At 40.8% G+C, this 27,502-nt stretch overlaps 1 protein-coding gene across 2 annotated transcripts; it reads left to right on the forward strand.

Moving 5' to 3' along the window:
* On the forward strand, positions 1 to 27,161 carry kcnn2 (potassium calcium-activated channel subfamily N member 2). Of its 2 annotated transcripts, XM_085463571.1 has the most exons (9): positions 1 to 929; positions 1,330 to 1,425; positions 15,661 to 16,079; positions 16,355 to 16,496; positions 16,653 to 16,763; positions 16,842 to 16,969; positions 18,776 to 18,784; positions 21,628 to 21,697; positions 25,114 to 27,161. In XM_085463571.1, exons 1-9 carry the CDS (start codon positions 144 to 146, stop codon positions 25,387 to 25,389), a joined length of 2,037 nt encoding a protein of 678 aa, XP_085319697.1. In that variant the 5' UTR covers positions 1 to 143; the 3' UTR covers positions 25,390 to 27,161. The 2 variants fall into 2 exon arrangements, with proteins under 2 accessions (XP_085319697.1, XP_085319696.1); XM_085463570.1 differs by lacking the exons at positions 18,776 to 18,784; positions 21,628 to 21,697 and having other exon boundaries at positions 25,114 to 25,227.
* The last annotated feature ends 341 nt before the right edge of the window (positions 27,162 to 27,502 follow it).

The raw sequence follows: 27,502 nt of genomic DNA on the forward strand, positions 1-27,502 counted from the left end.
CCCAATCGGAGGCTCCTCTCACACATCTACCGGAGCCGAAATGGATCTATTCATGCAGCAGCTCTGTCCTCCCGTAAGGACCGTGACGCCCTTTGTCGGGGGCTCTGTGGCGCCTGGTCGCTGCTTTAAAAAGCAGCACTGACATGGAAACCCCATTACAGCTGCAGAACGATTTCTTCCCAGAGCAGCAGCTCCAGCACTGTAAGTACCAGCACTACTGCGGACGCGAGGATCGCCTCGGCAAGCAGCACGACCAATGCTGCACCTGCAATAATTGCACCTGTGATGCGAGAAAAAGCCTCGTCTTTCGCGGGACGTCGCCGGCCACTGTGGGAACTTTAAGGGCACCTTCGGAAACGTCTTCGAGGCAAGGCTGCCAGTACAGTGTCTGCGAGTTCACACCTTCTAGTCATGGTAGTTCATCCAGACATCATCATCATCATCATCCTCACCATCAGCAGCAGCAGCAGCATTGCCGCGATAGGCAGCGGGGCAGCCTGGGCAGCAGCCACAAAGACAGTAACTCCTACAATGAAATAGCCATGAGCAGCTGCAGATACAACGGCGGCGTAATGCGGCCGCTGAGCAACTTGAGCTCGTCCCGCAGAAACATACACGAGTTTGATTCCGAGTCCCAGCCTTTGCAGCCCATCTCCGCCGCAGATGCGTCGGACACTTTAGTATCCAAGCCGGAGAATAATTCAAGCACCCTGATGCCTTACGCATCGGGAGACGGAGGGGGAGGCTGCAGCCACAGCGGGGCCAAATCGGGTAAAAAGAAGAACCAGAACATTGGGGAGAAGCTGGGGCACAGGAGGGCCTTGTTTGAGAAAAGGAAACGGCTCAGCGACTATGCTTTAATCTTTGGGATGTTTGGGATCGTTGTTATGGTTATAGAGACTGAACTCTCATGGGGAGCGTATGGAAAGGTGCGTATAGCCCACTCAAAGTCCGTGCCTCGCAGTCCCATGTAGGCTAGAGTTGATTTAGGGGACATGTGACTCACGAAACAAGTGTTTTTAACGTTAAACAACTTGTGGTAGGATAAAGTGTTCTCAGGCAGGTCCCAGGCACGCAGGCCAAAAGGCCCACAGCTGTCCAGCCATGAAGGGGACCCCCCACCACCATCACCTCCAAAAAAATGAATGGGAGAAGAAGCTGCAATGTTAGAATTTGTTGCACTGTGTCCTAAAAAGCTAAATCGTGCCGTTTTTACTTACTTATTTATTTATTTTGGCACATTAGTAGGAGTTACTCCAGCATGTAAGACAAGATCTTCTGTCATGTTGTTGTGTCTTCTTTGACTTTACTGTCCTTGCTCTTTTGCAGGAATCCCTATATTCATTAGCTCTAAAATGCCTGATAAGCCTTTCTACAATCATTCTCCTGGGGCTGATTATCATCTACCATGCAAGGGAGATACAGGTAATGCTGATGCACTCTGTTGTTTTTTTTTTTGTTTGTTTGTTTTTTTAATCAAAGCATGTTTTATCAGTTTTATGTCTAATCTGCTGTATTTCTGCACACTTTTCCCCTTCTTTTACACTGTTACAGGTTGATTTTAAAGTCATTGCTGCTCATTTAGTGTCAGATTTAAGTATTTTGTGCATTTAATGCATGAACATTGTGAAACATGTGAAATGTGTGTTTGTTTCTTTGCCATCTTTTTTTTTCTTTCAAAGAATCAAAGACTTTCTGCAGCCCTGTGAGTGTGTAAATGATGGGAGAGGTTGTTGCACTGGTGCTGTTGTAGGCCTAATCATCAGCTATTGAAGCCGCATTAACAGTTCATTATAGATATTGGGAAGATTAAGGAACTCCTCGCAGGGTTGAGTGGATGAATGATTATTAGCCTGAGATACTCCAACATGACAGTTTTATGACCATGCCTCGGAGCATTGTTGCATTACTGTGCTTCAGTACTCATGTCTTTGCCACAAATTTTCACTTCCTGCAGCATGGGCCTCCGTTGCATGCCAGACGGCTTCCATGTGCCTGATGTGTTTCTGTCTCTTTCTTTTTAAATTCACCTAAATGGGAAAAGCTTCACCTTAAAAGAAACACCACCCAAGCATTTTCTCAAATACTAAACAACGCCATGTTTAATCATGTTAATGGAGTTTCTTACCTTTGCACAAGAGGGTGATTTTAAAAATGCCTTCAGCTGAACTGTAAAAGCTGATCCAGCTGTTTTCATCTGACCTTATTTCTTCACTTTGTTGCCAGTCTATAGTCTCAAACTCAAGACGTAGCCTCATTTTGTTTATGAAATAGTGCATTACACTTTGATAAAACATCACTTCTTACCTCTTGCATCTGGCAAACAGAATCTTCATCAGCTTTGTTGGTATATTTAGCAGCTACAAACCCCAGGAGAGGATCAGTCATTAAAATAGCCCAACAGTAAAATGTGTCACTGCCTTGAGATCTCTCATTGTAAACCTTTCTTCATAAGAGATGGTAGAAAGGCATCATTATCATATTTCACCGTACAACAGAAGCTGTTTCATTTCCCCTGCAGATGGTTCGCAGGATCTGTGTATAAATTAGAAAGAAAATCATACGTTGGTATGAAAGTATCAAACCCATTTTTTTCTTCTTCTTCCTCTTTTTTTTGGCCATTGGATATTTCTGCTAAAATACAGAGCAAATAAATAAATCCATAAACAGAGCTTTTTTTCACCATTTGCTTATGCAGCTGCCGACCGGTGTAACAATTTAGTTTTGATGTAAAGAGACATTCTTTGTACACAGCATGTTTCTATTTAGGTAGAGGTATCAAATTAGTCCTGCATCAGCCACGCGGTTATTGTTCCCATTCACAGGAAACCAGTTTGCTGAGACGCTGAGACTACTTTTATGTATATATATCCTTGCTGCAATGTTACAGCAACACATCTGTATATTATAAACATGGATTCAAGAAGTTGAAATCTCTTTTCTCTGCTTAAAATGACTCTGAGGAACCGCTGTTTCCTGAGCGCAAGTGATTATTTTAGCTCTAAAGCAAGGATTTCTTTCCATTCCTTTAATTGTCAGCAGATGCATATTTAACACACAGGCAGGCTGCTCAGACATCTTTGATCAAGTCCCCTCTGACAGTCACGTCAATATCCACAACATTTTTCACCCCGCATAGCTCTCTTTTTGCTATAAAAGACATTTCCTCCTTTGTTGACCTAGAAAACTTTATTAAGGCAGTTGTTTCTTCACAGCTGATTATTGCAATTCGCCACATATTCACGCTGACTGAAGTAGAAGCTGGAACACTTTGATGAGTCAGAAAACATTATCAAGTCACCGCAGTCTTACTCACTAGACCTGCTCTGTAAATATACAAGTTGATTAGAAGGTCTGTCCTCTAATTCATCACATTCCCTTTGGGAGTAACCAGTCCCTGGAACTGACTTTGTCTCACTATTTAAATCCAGTTCACACTGTTATACTTCAACATCCACCACAACAGCTGCTCCCATCCCTCCTTGCCTGAGGCTCTTTTGTGTCAATTGTTGCTGTTTTTTGTGCCAGTTGTGGCTTTTTTGGTTCCTGCAGATTGACATATGTGCCTTCAAAAACGTACACATGCACATGTGTAGACGGCTGAATTAATTCTGAATCTGCCTTGCTGATGGTAAACGCAAGTACACACAAGCACACAGAACAGAGAGAGACCGGAGAGAGCTGATAAAATGTGTTTTTCTTTCTGATTTTCTCTGTCCGTGTGCTGCCTGCTACTCAATACACTTGTGAAAAAAACAAACTGATTGTTTTCTTTCGGTTTATTTTTTGTTTAAGGAAGATAAACTGAAACAGACTCCAGATTGAATCCTTAAACATTTAAATATCAGGACTAAATGAAGGTGTAATGCCCCAAATTGAAAATCCTGATTGAAGGTTGACTTTTTTATTAGCAGTGAGGTGCTACGTCGGGTGCATTAGGAACGACATAAACTTGTCCAATGCAAATTTTACCATTGCCAATATTTTGATAGATGATTAAATTGGGGTGATACAACAGTTAGCACATTCACTTCACTTCAAGAAGGTTTGAGATTGAACCTGGTCACCTGCAGGCACTGTGCTGAGTGCAAATGTCCAAAGGCATGCATGTTAGGTTAACTGGTGATTCTAAACTGGTTTGGGTGTAGATATTAGTCATGTGATGCACTGGTGATATGTTCAGTGTGTATGTCCAGTTTCACCTGGACTTTAGTGTCTTTGCAGTTAGGATTGATGGAGATGGATGGATTTAAATGCGCATTTTTCTACGTGACATCATGTTACTTCAGATTTTATATCATTAAGTCTTCACTATATCTCTAAATAATCTGGTGTCGTTTATTGGTGCTGAATTAGCCTTTTTTCCATTATTAAATGCAGAGATTTTGTACAATGCTTGCAAACACTGACAGTGATGTAATACAAACAAAAACCAGCAAATTGTCACACCAGACGAGCTGAAACAAGAGAATTTTTTGGGGGGGAGGGGGGTTCTTGATTTTTAATTTGGCATTTAATTTTTAACTTGATTATCTGCTTAACTGGCAGTTTTGGAAAGTCTTTTGAGAAAAGCTTCTCCAAAGTCAGAAACATTACTTTAACAGGTGGAAGAATACGACTACTGACTGGTAAATTTTCAGTGATTCGTAAATTCACACAGGGAAATCTGGCAGTGGCAAAGAGGTTATCAGATGCTATACAAGTATTAACAACAAAGTACAAAATCATATAAAGTCAATCATTTTAAAAGCTCAGCTGAAAGTAAAGCTACTGAAAGTGTTTCTTATGTATCTATAAATGTGATTAGGAAGTTTACCTAAAATATCAGAAGTAGAAGCTTTCGCTGCAAAGAAATGAACAACGTAACATCTAAAAACTCGTGTTTTATCAAATAGTCTAAACCTAAAGAGGAATCAGTTGCCAACTAACTTTCTGATAGTTGAATCATTCTGTCTTTGACCATGTTTTGTTTACCTCACATAAAGGCTGCCAAGTAGTAAGTGTAGCAAAGCAAAAAGTACAGTATTTTCCCATGAATGAAGTCAATGTAAATGTGCACTACAATGCAAAAGCCAACGACAATCGCTTCATATTTTCTTTCCAAGGAACAAGATGTGTAATTTTTTAAAGTGCTCTTGAACAATAGCTCTCCAGGATGGAGGTGTTTTAAAGATTTTCTTTGGACATTGCCCATTTTCAGAGGAATATTTTTACCTACTGCATGAATCATTCAAGTATTAAAAAACACCTAACTCAAGGATCAGCCGGTGTTGTGTCTACACATAACACACAACTTAGCAAAGAATGAATATTGAATTGAGTTGTTAGACACTTTGTTGCTAGCAGCCTGTCACAAAAGCTCATCCTTTGTTCCCGTTTCTTTAGCTGAACCAGTTTGGCAGACTTAAAATAGGATTTTTGTAACAAAAGGTGATTCCTAAAGAGCTATTAATCGAAAACTTGGCATAACTCAGCATGCTGTGGAGCGTGTCTTCAAAATTTTGAGGAAACAGGGCAGTGGAGGACAAAACAAGAAGTGGCAGGTCTAAAAAAAACTCTCTACAGCTCTGGAAGTTGTGTCCTTGACAAATTGGAAAAAAAAATCCAACAAAGACCTGACGCAGGACCTGAAAGATGCATCTGACACTCCAGTTTACTCGTGTACAGTTCACTGAAGACTCATCAGAAATAGTCTCAGTGGCAACAGGTCTGATGCAAAGAGTGTCTACAGCCTTTTGTAAACACAGTGGAGGCTCTGCCATGTCAGCATCCAAAGCAGTGCTTTAACAAGAAGCCTGGAAACTATTCTTGAAGACAAAAGTAATTATGAGAAAGCTTGTCTAAAAGAGTTCAAGCTCTATTTCTATATTTGTTTAGACAATTTCTGCATCTATTTCCCATTTTCCTAACAAAATGTAAAGAAATGAGGGGTGGCTACTCCAAATATTTGACATTAGAGCCTGAGTTCAGAAACTAATCGCTTTAAATGATAGATTTCCCATGTAGAGCTTCACCAACCCAAATACTTTTATTTTCTATCTGCAAATGACGTCCCCTGGAGAAAAAGTTTGAAAACCACCGCGCCCACCAAAACACAAACACACCCATCGACTGAGTCCTTATTTAGCATTACTGCATCAGCACTCTGTCAGCTGTTGTGTTATTCGGTTTTATGCAATGTTCTTAGGTTTAACACGCCCTCCCCATCCACATCCCCGCGCTTCATTTTTGCGCCTCTACGAGAGCCTAATGTGTTTGCAATGTTGCAATATGAATTGCTGTTTCGAAAGTGCACTTTGCCATGTGGGAAATGTTGTTCCTGCAGTGAAGTAGATTATGCATGCACATCCATGTGTACTCACAGATGCCTGTCAGATGTAGAGGCATAAGTCAGGGTGATGAAATGGTTTCCCCACCACTTCTAGCCCCTTAAAACTGATTTACCTGTCAAGCTCGGTAAAGTCTGCGCTCTCTGATTTCCACAACACAGAGTTTGTTCTGCGCAGAGTGACTGAAAACTCAAAAAAAGGTCACTCTGAGCAGGCAGGAGAGAGGTCGGACACAGGCTGTCATTTGTTTAGGGATACAACTGCTGTGCTGCATTGGCAGTGAGGAGTGACCTACTGAGCTGAGTGTGCTTAAAAAAAAAGAAAAAGATTTGTCCTTAGTTTTTGTTTTGTTTTTAGTGTCCACAAGGAAAATTATATGTATTCCTCCCTCTACACACCAGCTTTGATAAAGAGCCGGAAGCATGAATCTCATTATACGTCTCCTTAATATTTCCAGATGAGTAATTTTTAGACTTCTTAGTTAGGCAATGCAGCTGTGTTGTGGAAGTTAACACAGCTGCATTGAGTGTGTAGCTCTTTCCTAACTTTGACTTGTCCTTGTCAGAGTCTGATATGAGCTGCAAGCTGCTGAGGTGGTTGATGAGTTCTCTCTGTTTTTCTAAGCGAACACAAACTGACATTTTGCAAGTTTCCCTCTTCTTCTCACATCAAAGTGTTGTGTTAAGGCCACTGCTGTGTCACTCTACCTTGTGATGACAGTTCTGCTGAGTTCTCTTAAACTAATGCAAAATGCTTTGGGGGCTGGGTTGGTTTTTTTTTTTGTCTTTGATGTGTACTTTTGCGATAAGGGTCTGCGCTGATGTTTCACAGTCGCGCAATATTACATTTTTCGGTTCAGCGGAAAAGATAAAACAACAACGCGTCACCCAAACTGTGCCAGCAAAATTCTGCCAAAGCCAAACTTGGCTGTGCTCTGCAGATTGCCCCTGAGTGCTGCGTATGTGTCAGAGATATGGTGTAACTGCAGGAGACGCTCTAAATTTCTCACAGTGAAATCTGTCCTCTACCTGAGACTCCAGACTGGAGTCAGATAACCACCACTGGCTGGTGACCTCAATGTTTTCACTGAACGTACCGCCTTTCAAGGGCACAGATACCAAACCACCCATAGAGTTGAGGATCCTGAAGATTATTTATGAAATTGCTCTTTTTGTGCGTGTGTGTGACTCCAAACACGCAGCTGAATGTAGATTATTAATGTGTGGCGACTTGGCTGCAGCCACAGCACTTTAAAGAAAGATTTATACGAGCTTTTACTTTGGCTCAGAAATGTTTCACTTTGCTCGAATGGAAAAATTGCACATGCAAATGTGAGACTTAATCTCGGAAGCGAAAGCAAACAGAATTTGCGAAAGCTTCAGATTTATTCTGCAAACTGGCCTCTTAGTGGCTCACTTTGATATCATAAATAAAGCATTGCATTAATGCCTAATTGGACTGAACCTCTCAACCTAATTCACTAATGAGATTGAGTGATTTCATTCTCAGTGACAAGATATATGTTCCCATCTACACATTACACAGATTAAATATTGAGCTGCACTCCATTAGTTATATTGAGAGTAGTGAAACCAGTAACCAACCCAGCTAGCAGCGCAGGTGAGCTCCTCCGGGGCTGCACAGTGCAGACACAGGACATCGGCAGGCAGGGAATGACCTCAAGACATATTCGGCTGTGCTGTCTCTCAGACTGACATGAAGAAGCCTTTTCGATGATGGGAAAGGGGCATGCGCTCTGAGTGATTAGACTGTATTTTAAGTCCATCAGAAAACAAGATGAATGTCAAAGAGAAACCGCTGATGCTTTGATTTGGCCCGAGTTAGAAACAGGCTGGCGCCCTGTTCCCTGGGCTCTGTTGTACATTGCAGGGGATTAACGTCTGTGCTCTTGAACTGATTTTAGGTTTTTTTTCCTAAGGTAAGGTGGGGATTTTGGAGAGAGCTGTTTTAGAATAAAGGCACACAGTTAAGGTTAGGACACATATATAGATACAAACAAACGTGTCTTTCAATATCCATGTGATGAATATAGATTGTAAGAATTTAAAGGCCTGTTTTTCATCTATTATTTTTGTGACTAAATTTTTAGCCATTTTATTATTAAAGGAACGACCATGAAACTTTATTATAGGCATTCATACTGAGCAGATAAGGATAAATCCTAATCTCTTGTGTGACCCCACACACAGTTCACATTCAAATAATATGTCTGGGCAACTATTGGATGGATTGCCACTGAATAAAGTGCATATGTTTGTCTTTCCCCCAGGATGTACTGAAATATATTTAGTGACTCCTTAGCTTTTAATCTAATGCCATTAAGGTCTTGTCTTCTTCTTTTTTTTTTTACCTGATCCTTTAGTTTATAACCTCACAGACTTAATGGCATTCCCATCACTCTGAGCTGTACTGTGTGCTAATTAGAAATGTCACTGGCCACTATATTAGGTACCAGGTGCTAATGCCAGGTTAGATCCCCCTTTATATTTAGAACGTCTTTAATTCTTCATTGTACAGGTTCAACAAGGTGCTGGAATTATTCCTCAGAGATTTTAAAGCATAGTGACATGACAGCATCACACAGCTGCTGCTGATTTTTCAGCTCCACATTCCCATCTTTGTGCTTTATTAGATTGTGACTGTGTGGGTCATATGAGGCCACTGTCATATGCAAGAAACCATGATCAGGAGATGATTTGAGTTTTGTGATATGGAGCTTTATCCTGTAGGAAGCAGGCATCAGAAGATGGGTGCACGCACTATGGCCATTGAGGGATGGACATGGTCACCAAGATACTCAGGTAGACCGGCGCTGTTACTAAGGGGTCCAATGTGTGTCAAAAAAACATCCCTCAAGCCAGTACATGCTCGGCAACCTGAACTGCTGATACAAGGCAGCATGGATACACACTTTCAACTTGTTTATGCCAATTTCTGGCTCTACCATCACCAGACAACATTTTTTTAGGCTTCTGTTATCCATTTTTGGTGAGCCGAATTATAGCCTTAGTTTCCCAGCTGGAGTGGCACCCATTGTGATCTTCTGCTGCTGTAGCACATCTGCTTCAAGGTTTCACATGTTGTGCATTCAAAGATGCTCTTCTGCATCACTTGGTTGTAACAAGCAGTTGTTTGAGTTTTTGTTGCCTGTTCATCACCCATCTAGCACCGATAACAATGCCACATTCAGTGTCACATAGATCTTCTTGCAGTCCCATTCTGACGTTCGGTTTTGACTCTAGCAGGTCATCTTGACCCTGTCTATAAGCCTAAATGCACTGAGCTGCAGCCATGCAATTGGCTGATGAAATATTTGCATTAACGAGCATTTGAACAGATGTACCTAATAAAGTGGTTAACAAGTGTACGCTAAGTAACATACACGTGTAGCATTTGAGCAGATTAAACAAGTTGATTTTAGCAACTAGGTTGCTAATTGACACCTGATAAAGTTTCTGCCACTTTTACAAAAGATTAACCGTATTTAAATGTCATATTTCCACACAGTGAGCACGACAAAGAAAGTCTATGCACAAGATTTTTTTTGAAAAGAAAAATGATTTCTTCTATTCTAGCTGTGCCTCTGTTTCATCTTCAAATCTTAATGATCCACTGTGTACGAGGTTAAGATGCGGCGCTCTTACCGCTTGAAATAGATTCTTTTTACCTTCTTTATCTTAAAAATAAACTTTCAGGTATGTTTCTCAAGTCGCAGGCCTTTATTTTATTCTCATGTTAGGTTGGACATATTTTTAATAATCATGTCTCTGTGGTTATAATTTTCATTTATGTAATTGTCTATATGTAAATAAAATAAAAAATGTAATAATAATTTAATGATCACCACAAGATTTACTTGTGGACTCATTTGTTTTTTTGAACCTCTATTAATTGTTTCATATTTTCATTCTTAACATTAAAAAATGTAACTATGATGTAACTGAAATTATTATATTTATAGCCTGTTTTTATAGTACTTAAACCATCTGTGCTGTAAATAATTAACCTTCTATTTCTCATCAGGGCTTTTGTTTTTCACACTGTTAACATAAGTTTTTTCTTTTTTTAAAAAATAAACCTCACAGTTGAATATTTTTCATCCATAGATGCAGTTTCTTCCGCCTCTCTGTCATGGTTTTCCAGCGAGTATGAAATATTTCATGCTGTGCGGTTAAAGCCCCATGAGTATTGTATTTCAGGCCATTACCATAATTGCTTTTATTCACCAAGTAGGCTTTCCTTATGCAAGCTCCTGCTAAATGTTTAATTACATTGTTTGGAGGTAACAAACTTTGTAACTGCTTTTGACACGACCGGTTTGTTGTTTAAAATGTAAAATAAAACGTCGCTTGTGCCGCGTACAAATAATAGATTTAGCCTCTTTCAGAGAGCTAATTCTGTAAGTAAGAGACCACAGTGTGAGTGGAGACACAGCTTGTGTTTCCATGTCTACATTACACTCAGCTGGAAAGCTGAACAGGACAAGCTGTGGTTAGAGTTACACACTTCTTTGTCAGATGTCAGTTTGTTAAAGGAGCTCAGTGTCGCTCATTTGATAGGAACAACCACAGCTGAAAATTTAATTCACGTGTTTCTGTGTTTGGGGGAGGGCGGGGGACTTTGATTGTAGCTTCTGAATAAATACAAATGAGAGGCTACGTGGGGTTGTTGTACCATTTATTCACGGACTTGTTGCTGTTGTTGTTGGCTGGTGTTGTACTGTGCCGGCTTGTTGACAGCGGATATTTCCTGCACATTTCTTGGCTCAGAAGCTATAATAAGCGTGCAGTGTGCCGTTTCTGCATTAAAGCAGCTGAAGCTGTAGTCTCGGAGTCCCTTTGAAGCTGTCGAACTGTAGCATGTGGAGCACTCGTACACGTCTGTAGCGCAGTCTTATTGATTTCTGTGCGCTGGCTTTGTCCTTGAGATGAACGCTTTGAATGGGGAGCTTTATTTAAGATGTGAGAAACATGACTATTTCAGCGATTCCATTTTAGGTAACATGTCACAGCTAAAATTACAATCTAGGTCAGTGATCCCATTAGCCTTTCAGGAGTGGGACAGTTTTCTTTTTGCTTCTATAATGAGAAATTCCAAATTAAATGGAGAGTAGCTGGCAAACTGCCGAGTCATGATGTATGCCTCCAGAGTGTCCGGAAAATTATGACCATATGATTTGTCATAAAGTTTAAGACAGACTGATTTGCAAATCATATAAGCCCTATATAAATGATTAAAAGTGCGAGGGCAAGGTAATAGATGCTAAAAGAGAGGCATATAATTGTTTTTGAAAAATACACCCACATTTTTAATGCTAGCTACACATTTTAAAAAGGTTAGGATCAGGTTTTCCTCTGTTTCTAACAACACACTCTTTAAATGTTTGGAGATCGAGGAGACCAGCTGCTGCAGTTTTGTAAATCAAATGCTTCTTGCTGCTTCTTGTTGTCTTTTTTTTTTGCCTATTAATCCAATGTTTTCAATAGGCGACAGGTCTGAACTGCAGACAGGCCAGTTTTTCACCCTGACTCTCTTGCAACAGAGCCGTGCTGTGTACTCTGCGCAGAATGGGCTCTGGCATTGTCTTACACAAATAAATAAGGCCTTTCCTGACAGCAAGACAACAAGTCGAACGGTCCCTCTCCTCTTTAGCCTGGTTAGAGCAGCGCGCGTGAATTCAAGCATGAATTTAAAATTTGATACATAAGAACACAGACAGCTTTCCACTTCACCTCAGTCCATCTTACACGAGCAGAGGATGCAGCAGCATTTCTGTAACCTGTTTTTTTCTTTGCCAGTCAGTTTTGTTTTTCAGTGTTGTCCTTTGTGTGTAGGGATTTCTTCAGATACAATGTTTACTAATATTATGTGCTGCAAATGATGAATTATTCTAAAAATGGTCATCTAATTTTCTTTAAAATCTTTTTACTCCTATTCAGTTCAATTCAGTTTTATTTATATATTGCCAAATCACAACAACGGTCACCTCAAGGCACTTTATAGGTAAAGACCCTACAATAATACAGAGAACCCCCCTATGAGCAAGCACTTGGCAACAGTGGGAAGGAAAAACTTCCTTTTTATAGCAAGAAACTTCCAGCAGAATCAGGCTCAGGGAGGGGCGGCCATCTGGCGTGACCAGTTCGGGGGATGGGGACAGGACAAAAGACATGCTGTGGAGCCAGGCATCAATAATAACTAATGATTAAATGCAGAGTGATGTATAAACACATTAACAGCACGTTAAAAGAGGTGAGTGATGAAGATACACTTAATGCATCATGGGAATCCACCAGCAGCCCAGACCTATTGTAGCATAACTAAGGTATCACTCAGGGTCACCTGATTCATCCCTAACTATATGCTTCATCAGTAATTAAAGTTATAAGGCTAATCTTAGAATAAGAGAGGGTTTCTGTCTCCTGAATCCAAACTGGGAGCTGGTTCCACAGAACCGGGCCCTCAAAGCTGAAAGCTCTGCCTCCCGTTCTACTTTTATCCTGTAAGTGAGCCAGTGGTCTGAGAGTAAGGAGCTTTATTGGGATGATACATTAATATGAGGTGTTTAAGATAAAATGGGGCCTGATTATTCAAGACCATGTATGGGAAGAGAAGGACTTTAAATTCAATTCCAGATTTAACTGGGAGCCAAGCCAAGCGAGAACTCAAAAGGGTTTTTTGATGGCTCCACCTCTCGAGTTATATCACTGACACGTTTAAGATGACCTGACTGCTTGTGAGATGTTGCCCCTGCAACATGTGCATTTATGAACAATAGAAACTCAACGACATAGTTGCAGACCACATAAAGTTACAGAGCGGCATCACCGAGTGCCTCTGAATGGCACAGAGAGAAAAACTCGCTAACGCTCTGCCGACTCAGTAACTGCAGTGTTTCAGCTGTTCTCTCGCATTAAGATCAGCACAAAACCTCTGCAGCGAGCATCATGACTTTTTTTTAACTATACATTTTCTGTGACTTACGACATAACCTGAAACTAATCCTTCCATTAAATATCTGGGTTATTTTTTGATTTTCATTTCTTACCATTGAGTAAGCAAACAAATACTTCAGTATTATATAACACATTAATAGGACAAATTGTGAAGATGTTCCTCTTACTTTAATAATTCTTGTACATTTCTGAGCTGAAAGATGAACAGAACTGTGCAGGATGTTGTTTCAGAGGGCTGTAAGCAAAATCATTGTACTGTATATCATAGTTAAGCCTGAGAAGTCAGTGGACACCCCATAATTTATTACCGAGTACATTAGGGAGGTTTCGGACGGCACGTAATAGTGCAGTTTTCCTTTTCTTTTTTCCCCCTTCATAAAGGCGTCTGCTCTCATGGCAAAAAAAAGCTGCCAGGAAACCTCGATTGGATTTGCTGACAATAATGTTTTGTGAAAAATCTACTGCCACTTGTGACAGCTTGCACAGGCGCAGGACCTTGATGTGATTGAGTGGATAGAGCGGGCGCATTAGAGAAGGGATACCAGTGCGAGGTGTCAGAGAGAGGAATACAGTTTGGAGCGCTTTTTATCTACAAGCTTCACAATACAAAGCAACAGGTATAAAATTGAGATCGCCTGTTTACAACCTTTAGCGTGAGAAGTGGAGACCGTGAAGGAGCTGATATTGGTAGTTGTGTGAGGACACGAGTTGAAGATAGCTGTAGAAAGTGATAAAGAGGAGTGAAGGGACATCAGCAGGAATGACCATGTGAGAAAGCTCCTGCGTATATATGACAGAGGACGGGGTGGAGAAGAGCGATGGGAGGTGTTGAAATCCACTCACACTGAAGTCCCCAGTGAGACAGCCAGCCTTCTGGTCAGGGTGGCCAGGCGATCAGCACCTAATGCTATGTGGAGGTGGCAGATGTTCTCATTAGTATACTGCTTAGAAGTTGAAAATGCTTACTGCACACCGCTAATGTATTGCCTGATGTAATAATATTTTATTTTAATGCATTTTAATGAAGAAGTCAAAATTTTCAGTCATCTTCAGAACAATTTATTCTACAGGCACTAAGATGCTTTACACTAAGGATTGTCATTTATTCCAGAAATTTCAATAATTTATTGTATGCAGAAGCTGTTTTATACAGCATTGATGAGTCTGCCGTTTCATGGCTTTCTTTTTCTTTTTACATTATTTAGTTTTCACGTCAAAGTAGCTTTAAAAAGTCCATACTGCCCTGACAATCTTTAAATGTCTCGGTTTTGTTGAAAAGGTAAAACTTTAAAGAAAACTGGTTTACAATCATAAGTGAACATCTGAAGTCTTTGGACTATTTTGTTTTTTAAATTTGATGCTGAAATAACCGTTTACTGTACCAACAGTTAAGTTGTCCGCTGCCACAGTGGATTTTAAATCAAGCAATTGAGATGTGGGTGAAGTGCAGACTTTCAGATTTAAATCGATGGCTGTAACAAAGGTATTGCATTAACTGTTTAAGAACTGCAGTCGTTTTTATAAGTAGTCCCATTTTCAGCTGCTTTCAGATCAAAGAAAATAAACACACAAATCCTCTCTGAACCCAAGCTCATTTAAGATGGACTGGGGTGGAAACTAACTCTGCTGTGGTCAGAACAACCAAAGGTTTCCACATTTTCAAAAGCGTCTTTAATGCTGAATGGCATACGCAGGTTTTAGAGGAACATATTGCCATCCAGAAGTCTTTCTCAGAGGTTTCCAGTGTTTTACACACATCGCAACAGTGAGTCTGTGTTGAAGTCAAACAGCTGAGCAGCTGCGACCCCACATCAAGCAAAAATGGGGAAACGTTTGACTTTCAAAGCTTTAGTTCTCAAATGCTTTAAGATTGTTGTTAAAAAGGGGGGGTGATGCAACACAGTGGTAAACATGACCCGGCCCCAGTCTTATTTTGTTACAAAGACCTTTGGCATTAAAGGAAATGGGAAAAATAGCAACAAACGTTCCTTAAGGCATTAAAACTTACACACCTGGTGTGGTGCGCTCACAAACACAGATATGACATTAAAGCCATGATGAGGTCATTAGATGTTGTATATATCTGTAAATATCTGAAAGCTTGTAACATCCTCCCCTTGTCATGAAATCTTTTCCGTTTTCTTTGGCTACACTTCCTTCAAATGTTCTGAGCACAGTTTCTTTTTTAAAAAAAATGTAATTTAATGGCTTGAGGCGATTTGCTGTTTACTCTTTAATGGGCTTAATGATTTCCTGTAGTGTGCTGTGTCAACATGATGAAAATTTCAGCTGTTTCCTTTTGTTTGATTGCTTTTTCTACCCTTCATCACTCTCATGGTGCCCTTTCCTTGCAGCTATTTATGGTGGACAATGCAGCTGATGACTGGAGGATAGCCATGACATACGAGCGCATCTTCTTCATCTGCCTGGAGATCCTGGTGTGCGCCATACACCCCATCCCAGGCAACTACACCTTCACCTGGACGGCACGCTTGGCCTACTCCTACGTGGCATCCAAGACGGATGCAGATGTGGACATCATCCTGTCCATCCCCATGTTCCTGCGCCTGTACCTCATCGCTCGCGTCATGCTGCTGCACAGCAAGCTCTTCACCGATGCCTCGTCCCGCAGCATCGGTGCACTCAACAAGATTAACTTTAACACGCGATTTGTGATGAAGACTCTCATGACCATCTGCCCCGGCACTGTGCTGCTGGTCTTCACCATCTCGCTATGGATAATCGCTGCATGGACAGTGAGAGCCTGCGAGAGGTGCCTGGATCAGTTTTCTCATGCTATGCCGCGCTGCTCAGCATGAAACATAGATAAGGCTTAAAAATAGATAGAATACTCACTTTCTGTCTGAGCATCAAGATAGAAGGATTAACACAAGCTGTAAGAAAAGATTATGAAACTGCAGAGTCCTGAAACGTTGGATTTTAGGCATTACAGTCGCTAAAACCTCTTTTTTTTAAAAAAGAAATAAGTAGCAGTTTGTTCAGGTGCATGAAGGTGTGTCAGTCTGATACATTTATTATTCATTACAGGTACCATGATAACCAGGACATAACCAGCAACTTTCTTGGAGCCATGTGGTTGATCTCAATCACGTTTCTTACCATTGGTTATGGGGATATGGTCCCACATACGTACTGTGGGAAAGGAGTCTGCCTCCTGACTGGCATTATGGTGAGATTATGATGCTTGTTTTGTTTTTTTATCAGCTTGTGAAACTATTGAAAGACTCTTATTAATTATGTAAAAGAAGCCGATCTGCTGCTAATTTATCGTGACTGAAAAATATTGACAAGTAAAGGAACGCTGTATATTTTCTCTGGCTCCCAGGGCGCTGGCTGCACTGCCTTGGTGGTGGCTGTGGTGGCAAAGAAACTGGAATTAACCAAAGCTGAAAAACATGTTCACAATTTTATGATGGACACCCAGCTAACCAAAAGAGTAAGTGAAAGCGCTGCAAGGTGTCATAGATGCTTTATTTCATTACAGTCTTAAGCAATTTTGTTTTTGCACCCTAAGGTGAAAAACACAGCTGCGAACGTTCTCAGGGAGACGTGGCTCATCTACAAGAACACTAAACTGGTGAGGAAGATGGACCACGCCAGAGTCAGGAAGCACCAGAGAAAATTTCTCCAAGCCATTCACCAGTAGGTGCCGTGCTCTTAACCCTGACCTCGCCACTTTTCTTCAGCAATTTCATTCACCAGAGCAACACAAACCTGAAATCTGAATTGTTTGACACCTGTAGCAAAGCTTTGTGCTCATAGATTTGGAGGTTCTTGTATTTTTATAACCATGCTTTGACTTGACTGATTTCACAACTTCCTCTGCTGATGTTTGAATGTTATATATGTATATATACACAATGACTCATTGGAGATTCCTGTAAAGCATTTACCCGTTTTTTAAAAGGCATAAACTAGCATCATGAAAAAGAAACTCTGTGTAAAGTTCATTTTACCTCAAAATATGCAGGTTTTACAGAATTCACAGGAGTATGATATCGATTTCTCCACCTTTTGCTGTCAGGTTGACTCTTGTGTGTCTTCTTCGCTGTGAGTCAGATGTCAGGCTGACCTCAGGGCTGACACATTTCGGTTTCTACTCCTCTAGCGCTTGCTCAGACATTCACCTGTCAGCTAGTGTTTTAGTGGGTCCCCAAGGACCCCCAAAGTGCTATCTCACTCCAAAACAGTATTGATTTTAACCTCACCTCACTGTTGTTTTCCTTCAGCTTACAGTGCTTACCAGCACAGCCACACTGAGGCTTCTTTCATTAACTGGCAATCACCTCTGCGCTTTATTAGAATAAATAATAGCAAATACGCTGGTATATTGTTCATACTCAAGTAAAAATGTCCTCTGTTTGTATGTTTGTTTTGCTTTCTGTGGTTTTATTCACACACACATATATATATATGGTGTACTGTGTGCAACTTTGCTTTGCTCGTGAATCTTTTGGACACACATTTAAGTTTTAACGGCATTCGGATGTTTATTGGGAAGGTAGGGAAACACAAATATACACAAACTGTCTGCTGCTGCTGCAACCCGCATCCAGACTTGCAGTTTAATAGCTTTCTCTCATTGTTGCTGCTTTTCGAGTCATTATGCCCTTGCTGTTGGGTTCAGGTGATTCGCGGCATTGATGACGGCTTCTCATGTCCACCTCCTGTTCTCTTGGACAGCCTAATAATGGAAATGGCTCAGAGCTAAAGTGCAATCTATAAAGAACCAGATTCAGTTGGGAAAAGTCACGTTGCTCTGTGTGCTTAGAACGACCACTCAGCGTGGTATCAACATCTCCTGGTCACATTCTTTGTGTTAGAGAGATTCGGTCTCGGTTATGAGGCAGAGTGTTCACAGGGTTCGTGTGGGAGAGTTTTAAGTAGGGCCTGTAGCCTAATCGCAGGGTGTGACAGACAAACTCTGGCGTGCAATTAATATAGAATAGGAAGTGGATTAACAAGTGGAGGCTTTTAATAGGCCTACAGCAATCTTTGACTTCCTCTACTGGTCAAAGTTGTAAGACAGTGAGAAAACTTTGCTCACACATCCTTATTAGTTGAGGGGGGTAAAAGCTGTTGTTAAACAGACACTTCTGGTTTGCCGGCATTAACAGGAAGATTGCTTTTATTCACTGTCTTTCTGATAGGACCAGAAAAGGCTCAATTAGATTCAGAGAACAAAAACAGCTGCAACCACCAGAAACGGTCCACGCAGGGTAAAATGACAAACTGGTTTCAAGATGAGGGAAGTCAGGAGAAGCGGTGGCTGCTCTTCACAGGTGACAGTGTAGCGATGAGGGTTTCAGCAGCCAGACGTGAGCAAACACAGTTTGCCATCTGACTATGTTTATCTGATATTGTAATAATTCATTTGTCTACTTCATGTTTCCTTTTTGTTCCTGTTTTGTTTTTGTTTTTCCTGTTTGTGTCGACACAATGCAATAGAGCTCGAAAGTAAGTCTTCGCCTCTCATGTAGATACAGACCTGTTGTGTGCATGCTAACGAGAGCTTGTCCTTGAACCCAATAACTACCAAAAAAAAAAAAAAATTACACTCCCTCATTTGATAAGTGAAATTCATCCCTCAAAAATCTTTGCTTCACACAACCCAGTCACACCTGCTAAAAGTGTGTTTTTCTTAGTTGGCATGTCAGTTTGACGAAACACACAGCATCACATTTTTCTTTGTCTGATTTAAATCACCGGTACAGGCACCTTGTTAGTGAACAGATATGCGCTGCACATTGTATACACACCCACAGATGCAGTTTAAGTGAATTTCAATTATCAATGATGGAGGGTGTTTTTCTTTCCATTTCTGCATGGATGTGATGAGACTTTTGATCTTTAATCAGAAAGCAACTGATTAAACTCCAATCGACTGTGCTTTCACCTACCGAAGGATGACGACCAGAGTGGCATTAGCCTGCAGACGTGTACGTTCTGTGATACCCAAAAAGTCATGCGATACGCCCAAGCGGCCACGCTCGCACAGATCAGGGCTCAGGGTCATCTTTCGGCAAGTGGAACCATTGTTACGCCTGTTACGACATTTGCAGCTACATTTCCTCCATTTCCCTGTTGGATGACACAGTAGCAGAGATGCCAGTCCATTGTTGTTGTCATGGCTGGTAAACAGCATAATAGCAACGACATGCAGCTGCCATGCAAGAAGAGTTTGGAGACACAACAACACTGAGGTCCTTTGGATGACTCGTGCTAGAGGCACGGTATGACACAAGTGCTAGCCAAATGTCTTGCAGAATGTTTTAGGCCATAACGGCTGTGAAATCAAATGTCTCCCTTTGGGGAGGAAGTCTTTTTCCATGCGCAAGGCTGAAGGAGGAACCATAGTGGGGACAAAAAAAAAAAAAAAAAAAGCAGGACAGTGAGCGCTTGTTAGCTCAGAGATCAGCGAATTGAACAAAGAGGGAAGTGACCTAAGAGGAAGGTCAGGGTAAAGCCTTGAAGAAATCCCGTTTGTGCTCGAGAGGCTGCAACTGTGACCAACAGTGTGAATGGTCAGCAGGGACAAGGGCGACGGGGGGGTAAAAAAAGAAGACGTCAGACCCATCCATTACTTTGAAGAATAATTTGCATTTCTTTTCACCATGAGTTTAATGGAGGTCATGACAAATAAAGCAACTTGAGAGGGTAAAAAATGTGGAGCAGCACTAACTGAGATTGAAACGCTTAGCATAGCCGTTTTCCCCCGATGAACACCAACCGCATATAAAGTGCCCGTTCACAAAGGGAAGTGCCCATGAGCAGTGACTGATTGTGGAAAACATACTTTGAATATAAAATAGAAGGTCAGCAGGCTTTCTCGCCCTCACCTCAACCTGCCCTCTGACAGCTATTGGTCTTCCAATTGTGAAATGTATATTTCTAACAGGTCTCATGTCAACTACAAAACCATGTAACCCCGAACACCTATTATCTTCTGTAATTTAGAGCAGACCACTGCTCTTTTCTTTATTTGTTTCATTATAACTAGAAGAATATAAGAGTGATGTTTTGAAATTTGTTCTGCATTTGTCTGAGAGTCTTCTTTGTATGAAGCATAATGGGGCTAAGGTGGCAGGACATTTTTGCCCTATGCTTGAAGTTTTCTTTAGTGGCTTCTGTGGCACTCTCTGTTGGTCTTCGCTGCACATTTGGGAGTTTCTCGATGAAATATCAGTCTCCCTCGAAGACTCTTGAATTTCTTCGTCTTTAGCAATCTTAAAATTTGACCCTCAATCATCACCTAAGAATCAGACTGTATTAATGGTGTATTATTATTTTTAAGCGATTCAGGAGGAAGGAAAAAAACCCTCTTTAATATGTTGATGCCACGTGGCTAATACTCTACAATAGTGCACATTTTGCTGTTTTTAAGTCCCCTGAGAAGAAGAGTTTAAAATGGTGCTTCAGTAGCATAATTAAACAGGAGCTGTAAATTATTTAAGCACATTTTATAAAGTAGGCAATTTTCAGTCTTTGCAGGTAGGATTTTTGGGTGATAGAAAAATTAGCGTTTTGCATGGTTTTTTAGCCCACAAGAGAGTTTCTGGAAAAATCTTTTCATTTCCTGCCCGCAATTAACAATTAAAACGATTCTTTAAGTTGTCACTTAAAAAAAAAGAGAGAAGAAAAAATAAGAAAGAAAAAAAAAAGTTGTCACCATGACACGATTTTCTCTGTTCTAATGGGAATATTGGAAAGTCTCAAAAGGGAAGCAGGCTCATAGCTGCTGTTTAAAGGTTAAACTTTACCCTCTGTGTTAATACAAAACAGTGTGTGATGTTTTTGGCTCTCTGAGTGACTAAATGGGAATAGTAAAGAGAAAAAAGTTAACCAGAAGGGAACTTTACAGGAACAACAGCTGACCTTTTTACCCTTGCTGTTGATGTTTTCTAATCTCATATGTCAAGAAGACATACAGTAGGACTTGATAAATGCTGTTTACACTGTACCCAGATATGACCCCCCACCCCCATTCCCTTGTGGTGTGTATTGGTTGAGTAGGACGCAGAGCTGATTTCATTCACCCCCCGTGGCAGCTCCCTCTCCTCCCCCCCACCCTTTCTTTCTCTGTGGTCTCCTTTCCACTTGCATGCAGCTCAACCAAGCAGACTGCCCCTCCAAACCCTGCATTCTCTACACATATCCCATGCATGTCCTGGGAGTGTTCTTCATGTGTATGCCTTGTGTGTGCACAAATTTACAACAAGAACAAAAAAGAAAAGAAAAAGAAAAAACATATCGACACTAATAGCGTTAATTTATTGGGTTCTGAATGGTCTTGTGTTCAGATTGAGAAGTGTTAAAATGGAGCAACGCAAGCTGAATGACCAAGCAAACTCACTAGTGGACCTTGCTAAGGTAAGCTAGACTAACAGTACACTGCTGCCTTTGTAGGTTTCCTCCCTCTGTGTGGCTGAATCCGATGCATGCTAGCTGACTGGCTGAATTAGTTGTGTTTTCTAATATAAATCAAAGTCTACAGGTGTCAAATAAACAGACAGGCTTTACAATCTGTGTGTTGATTGCGGTTGACTGCGCTCACCTGGAATTCAATTTGCTTGGGGTATGAAATAATAACGCATCTTCATTTTGCAGTGTAAATCACTGTCCCCGGGACAAAAAAATTACTGAATGGGAGTAATGAGAAACCCGGCACAGTTTTTCCCTCTATGTATTCTCTGATGTTTGTCTCCAGATGCACTAAACAGAAGTCGACAAACCTTAGGGAAAGACCAGGCAGTGCGCCAGCCTGACACAGCAGAAACAGTAACCTGGAAAGGGAGACACACTGTGATCTGATGATTCAGCCAGAAATAAAGGCAGAGAAAAAGAGGAGAGAAAAGCAGAGCACTCTGACATTCAAAAGTACACCACAGTCAAACTGGATTCAGGCCAGCATGTCATGAAAGGTATTAGTTAATATTGCCTAATCACCTCATGCTGTAAAACAGCACGGAAACCTGCGACGTGACATTGAGTAAGGTGGCTTATGGCCAGTGTTGTATGAGTCTGCAACCATAGGAGGGCAGTGTGGCTTCAGTCTTTTCACGCTCTCGGTGGAAAGACGGAGCTAAATAGAGCTGAACATATCTTTTTGGAAGATGCATTGCCACTGCAGTGCACAGTGAAATTCCTCAGATCATAACGTATCCCCTTATTTCATTATCTCCTCCAGAGTCACTTATACAGACCCTGTTTATTCATCCAGCGTGACATAAACGATGTGACATTGGCTGAATGCAGTTTCCTTCCACAGGATTTTTTTTTCTTTTTCATTTTTTTCCAGTACATATCCTTAAATTACAAAAGTGCTCACTCAAGTGGCTTTAACAACCATCTCTGCCACTCTGCTCGCGCTTCTTCCCTCGTCTTGTACAGAAATTGGTTTATAATGTCAATTTGCGGTTTTACATTACAGCCCAAGTGGATGTCTATTAACCACCTGTATTCTTGCTCCATCACATATATTCCTCAATGATCTACTAATGGTTTTCTTGCTCTCTATCATCCATTCCACCTTATTTGAGCATGTTCTCCTTTCATTTCACGGTTTGAAACTTGGAGGCCTGTGCCTGGATGCAATCATTTCTTAATTACACTAAGAGGAAAAAGACCTTTATTGGATTGATTTGATATTAATAGCACAACCCTAACAACAGTTGTCAGGTTAAGTAGTGTCATGGCTTCCTTAGTCCTCACTGATTCATATAAACAAGCTATCCCATCATCCCCGCCTCAAATCAGAAGAGGACAAGGTAAGTGATGGATGACATCGCCTCTAAGCTGCCAGGGGTTATTAGTCCTGCACTGAATAGTACCTCAGAGACCACCTTCCAGCAGCCTCACCACCACTTCTCATCTGGAATGTGACATGAATTTCTTAGGCTGTTGCTGACTATTTTGGAAGCCCAAACCGTTTTAGAGAAGAGTAGTTATACGGTAGTTATATAATTTTCATGGAGGTTTTTTTGTTTGTTTGTTTGTGTGTTTGTTTGTTTTTCTTTTCTTGTTGTTGTTTTTTAATAGCCTGTTATGAGATGGCTGATGCATCAGAAGAGCATTATGTGAAGTCAGCAGGCACCTTTCCTGTCTCCTCAAGGTCACAAACTAATGTACTCTGGTCTGCATGAAAACATAAAGCTCCTGTAAACTGTCCAAATAAAATTCACCCTTCTAGATCAGTTTACGGTAGATACTGTGCTCCCAATAATGTTCCTCTGACCTTATTTTGAAGGATGGTGAAGGTTTCTCTGATTGAGACACAAGCCATTGCAGACAAGATGGATAAAATGGCAGTATCATAAAGCAGTTTGTAAAATCTGAACTGTTGATTCAGCTCAAGAAGCCTGCGCAGGAACATCTTACCGTGCAGTATTACGACAGCGTGCAGCCTGACACATAAACTGAAGCATTGGTGCAATCACCATCCTGTCATATAATGCAGGTTCTGTACAGGCTGATCTCGTGTGTGGCGTAAGGTGTATACACTCACTGGACACTTTATTAGATGCACCTTGCTAATACCAGGGTGGACCCTTTTTTGCCTTCATAACTGCATTAAGTCTTCGGGATACAGATTCAGCAAGAAGTTGGAAACATTCTCCTGAGAGATTTTGATCCATATTGACATGACAGCATCACACAGTTGCAAATGTGTTGGCTGCACATAATGGAAATCTCACATCCCACTACATCCCAAAGGTGCTCTATTGGATTAGGTTGTGATGACTGTGGAGGGCGTTTGAGTACAATTTTGATGATTTGAGGAGCATGACATGGTGCACTATCCTGCTGAAAGCAGCCATTAGCAGATGGGCACACTGTGGCCATAAAGGGCATAAAGAGATGGACAAGATCCGCAGCAATATTCAGTTAGGCTGTGGCATTTAAATATTCATTTGGTACTAAGTGGCCAAAGTGTATCAAGAAAATATCCTCCACACCATTACAAGTAAATTGTAGCTCCGTTTCCTGTTCTTAGCTGACAGAAGTGGCACCCAGTGTGGTCTTCTGCTGTAGCTCATCAATATGTTGTTCATTCAGAGATGCTCTTCTGCATACCTTAGCTGTAACGAGGAGTTGTTTGACTTCCCGTTGCCATCCTATCAACTCAAAGCAGTCTGGCTGATTAGAAGTTTGCATTAACAAGCAGTGGAGCAGGTGTACCTAACAAAGTGGCTGTTGAGTGTATCCGAGTCATTACTGCACTCAGTCATGAACATTTTTTGTTGTCATTTAAGAGAAACATGAAATCCTAAAATACTTTGAATGTGATGGTGAGTTTTTTCTTCCTTCTATCTTGGTTTAGCAAGCAAATATTGTGCAATACAGTGAAAAAAGCCTGTAACATCTGAAACTGTGAGCTTTATAGATCTGACTCAGACTGTGGAAGCATCATATTAGCTGAACTTTTATTGCACTTTTACACAGCATAGCGCCATTGATGTTTATTCACGATTTCTGACATTGAAATTGCAGGCAGAATGTGAGTATTGTTTTCAGACAGACGTACAAATAGATATACATCAGTTTATTATTTTAAAGTCATTCTTTACTTTGACTTTGATGTGTTTGAACAGTGAATCTTTAGCACTCGTAGCCTCTTGTAACCAGTTTTCTTTCTTCTCTTTTCAGAACTATCAGTGCATCTTGATGTGATGAAAATGCATTTTCCCTATTTTTTTTAATGTATAATAAATTTTCTGGTGGTCCATCAAAAGTAACATCGGTTTGAAAATGTTAACAATAAGCTTGTTTTATCTCTCCTATTCCAGACTCAGAACATCATGTATGACATGGTATCAGACCTGAATGAGAGAGGGGAGGACATGGAGAAAAGGATTGCCCTGCTGGAGACGAAGCTGGAGACTCTACTGAGTAACTTGCAAGCTTTGCCCGGACTCATCAGCCAGGTCATCAGCCAGCAGCACAGGGACTTCCTGGAGGTGCAGCTCCAGCCTTATGACAAACACAGCCCTGAGCGCTCACAGTCAGTGTCCCGGCGGAGGTCGTCCTCCACGGCACCGCCCACCTCCTCCGAGAGCAGCTAGAGTCCAGGGGGAACGCCTCCACTGGAGACTTTTGCCATCATATGGCCAAGTTGCATTTATCGTAAAGCCTTATGGTTTCAATAAGTATTATCCAAATTCTGATGACAGAATCCAAGATACTGGGGACAATACATTTTAATGGATAACTTCATGCTGTTATTTATTTTTTTATTACCTCAAAAGATGTTGTTATCCTTGCTCTGGTGACATAAAAATAATGGCGCTTCCCTCAGTAACAACTAAAAGGCCTATCGATGGGGCTGTGATAAGAACTCTTCTCCATCTCTATGCAGAGGTAGCCAGTTTTAGGTAGCAGAGTTACCAAGTGTGAAACTATTGCACTAAAATAGTGCTTCTCACAGACTTTGTGCTTCTGCTGGCTTGATTCAGTCTCTGTGTTCCTCAAAGGAAACCGAGAAACCACTGAGAAATCAGTCAGGGAGCATGGCAGTGATATTGAGGAAAAATGCTGCGGTTTACGGACTGGAGTGAGCTGACAGCAGAAGCCAGATGAAAATCGCTCCTACACACTGTCACTCAGAGATAACTTTAAAAGCTTGAAATGAGGAAAACAGCATATATCTTTTAGGTTAGAAACAGCATCAACTATAATGGTTTTCCTTTGCAGAGTGCCCCTGTAGAATGACTATTTTTTGGGGCCACGTTGCAAATAATTTAATCCTCTAGTAAAAATGAATGCATCAGAACCTGTACTTGCACTTACTTTTTAATCAATGCACTTCAATGCTGACTAAGATATGATATAAAGATACGTTGCTCATTAAAAGAAGAACATTTTAAATGTTTGGGCATGGGTTTATTATTGTCAATTATCGAGTTGTGGCTAGTGTTAATGATTCAAATCGAAGCCCTATTTCTGTTTCTCACAAAGAAGCATCATCTTAGACCTGCAAAAGTCTTTAGAAACTTACTGAGTGATCATACATTTACTAATTAACCCCCAGTCTCGCTGTGTCTCACCTCCTGTCCTTTTTTTTTCTTTTACCTGTGCTCTTTATGCTTGCTGCCATCAAATGCTGAACAACAAAACCATAACCATATCTACCTTTTAAAAAGTAAATGCCTATTTTTATATACTTTAATGAGGAGAAGCACACCTCTTAAAACTAAACAAACAACAACGTGGGATCGATTAAGAGGCAGATTCAGCATAACTAGCACACGGTAAGGATATCTCGGACTGGAGTTAAGATACATAAAACTGTCTGTGAGACTTTTTCCTGAACATAATTAACAAACAGTGTGATTTAAAAACTGTGGTATTCTTCACACTTCATCTATCGTTTACAGCATACGCTTTGGATGATACTGCGGGATGAGCTGGAAGAGCAGGGCTGGTAAATGTGATTGGCATTTACTACACTTGGAAATGTTACGGTCCACAATTGATTTAACATATATTCTGATTTTATTCATATATCCACTTTGGTCATTAATGCACAGTAGCTACATATGAACTGTGAGATCTCCTGATGTGTCCAACATACCCTTTTATGCATTATTACTCAGTATACGACCATAATGGTTGTGTATTTTTAAAACAGCCGTTCCAAGGTTCACAGAGCATTGCATGGGTCAGAGGAGATCCATCACAGGTCTTGTTCAACCAGCTCACTCATTAACCAATAAATCAATCAGAGAGTTGACAAAACACAGATGTTCCGTCCACAAACTTTAGCAGCATAGAAACCAATGACAGACTATACTGTATGCGACTTAAACGATAAAGAATTAAACAATAAAAATATACAATTTCACCGGTCTCCATCCTTTTTGTGTGCATTTAAATGTGGGTTTGTATCTTATGTGCTTTTATAGAAAGATGTTACACAGTTCAGTGCAATAACCAGTGTTGTAGACAATGTGCTCATCAGTATGTACGCTCCAGGTAAAGTGCACCACAGACTTTGTAGATCTTCTAAAGAAATAGGCTCGCTATGACATACATTAGGTTATTTGATATAGCCAGAGTTGCCATTGTGTTGGCAAAAGTAAAGGCATAGTCCTTAAGTATATAACAAAGTTATAAGATTTTTCTTATTTAGAAGCAGAAAGGTAGAATTGATTATTTCTTAAAAGTTAGCATGCAACA

Source organism: Copadichromis virginalis, linkage group LG7, assembly GCF_057382275.1.
Source record: "Copadichromis virginalis isolate Kocher_CV1m ecotype Utaka linkage group LG7, C_Virginalis_male_GT1.1, whole genome shotgun sequence".
NCBI classification, from domain to species: Eukaryota; Metazoa; Chordata; class Actinopteri; order Cichliformes; family Cichlidae; genus Copadichromis; species Copadichromis virginalis.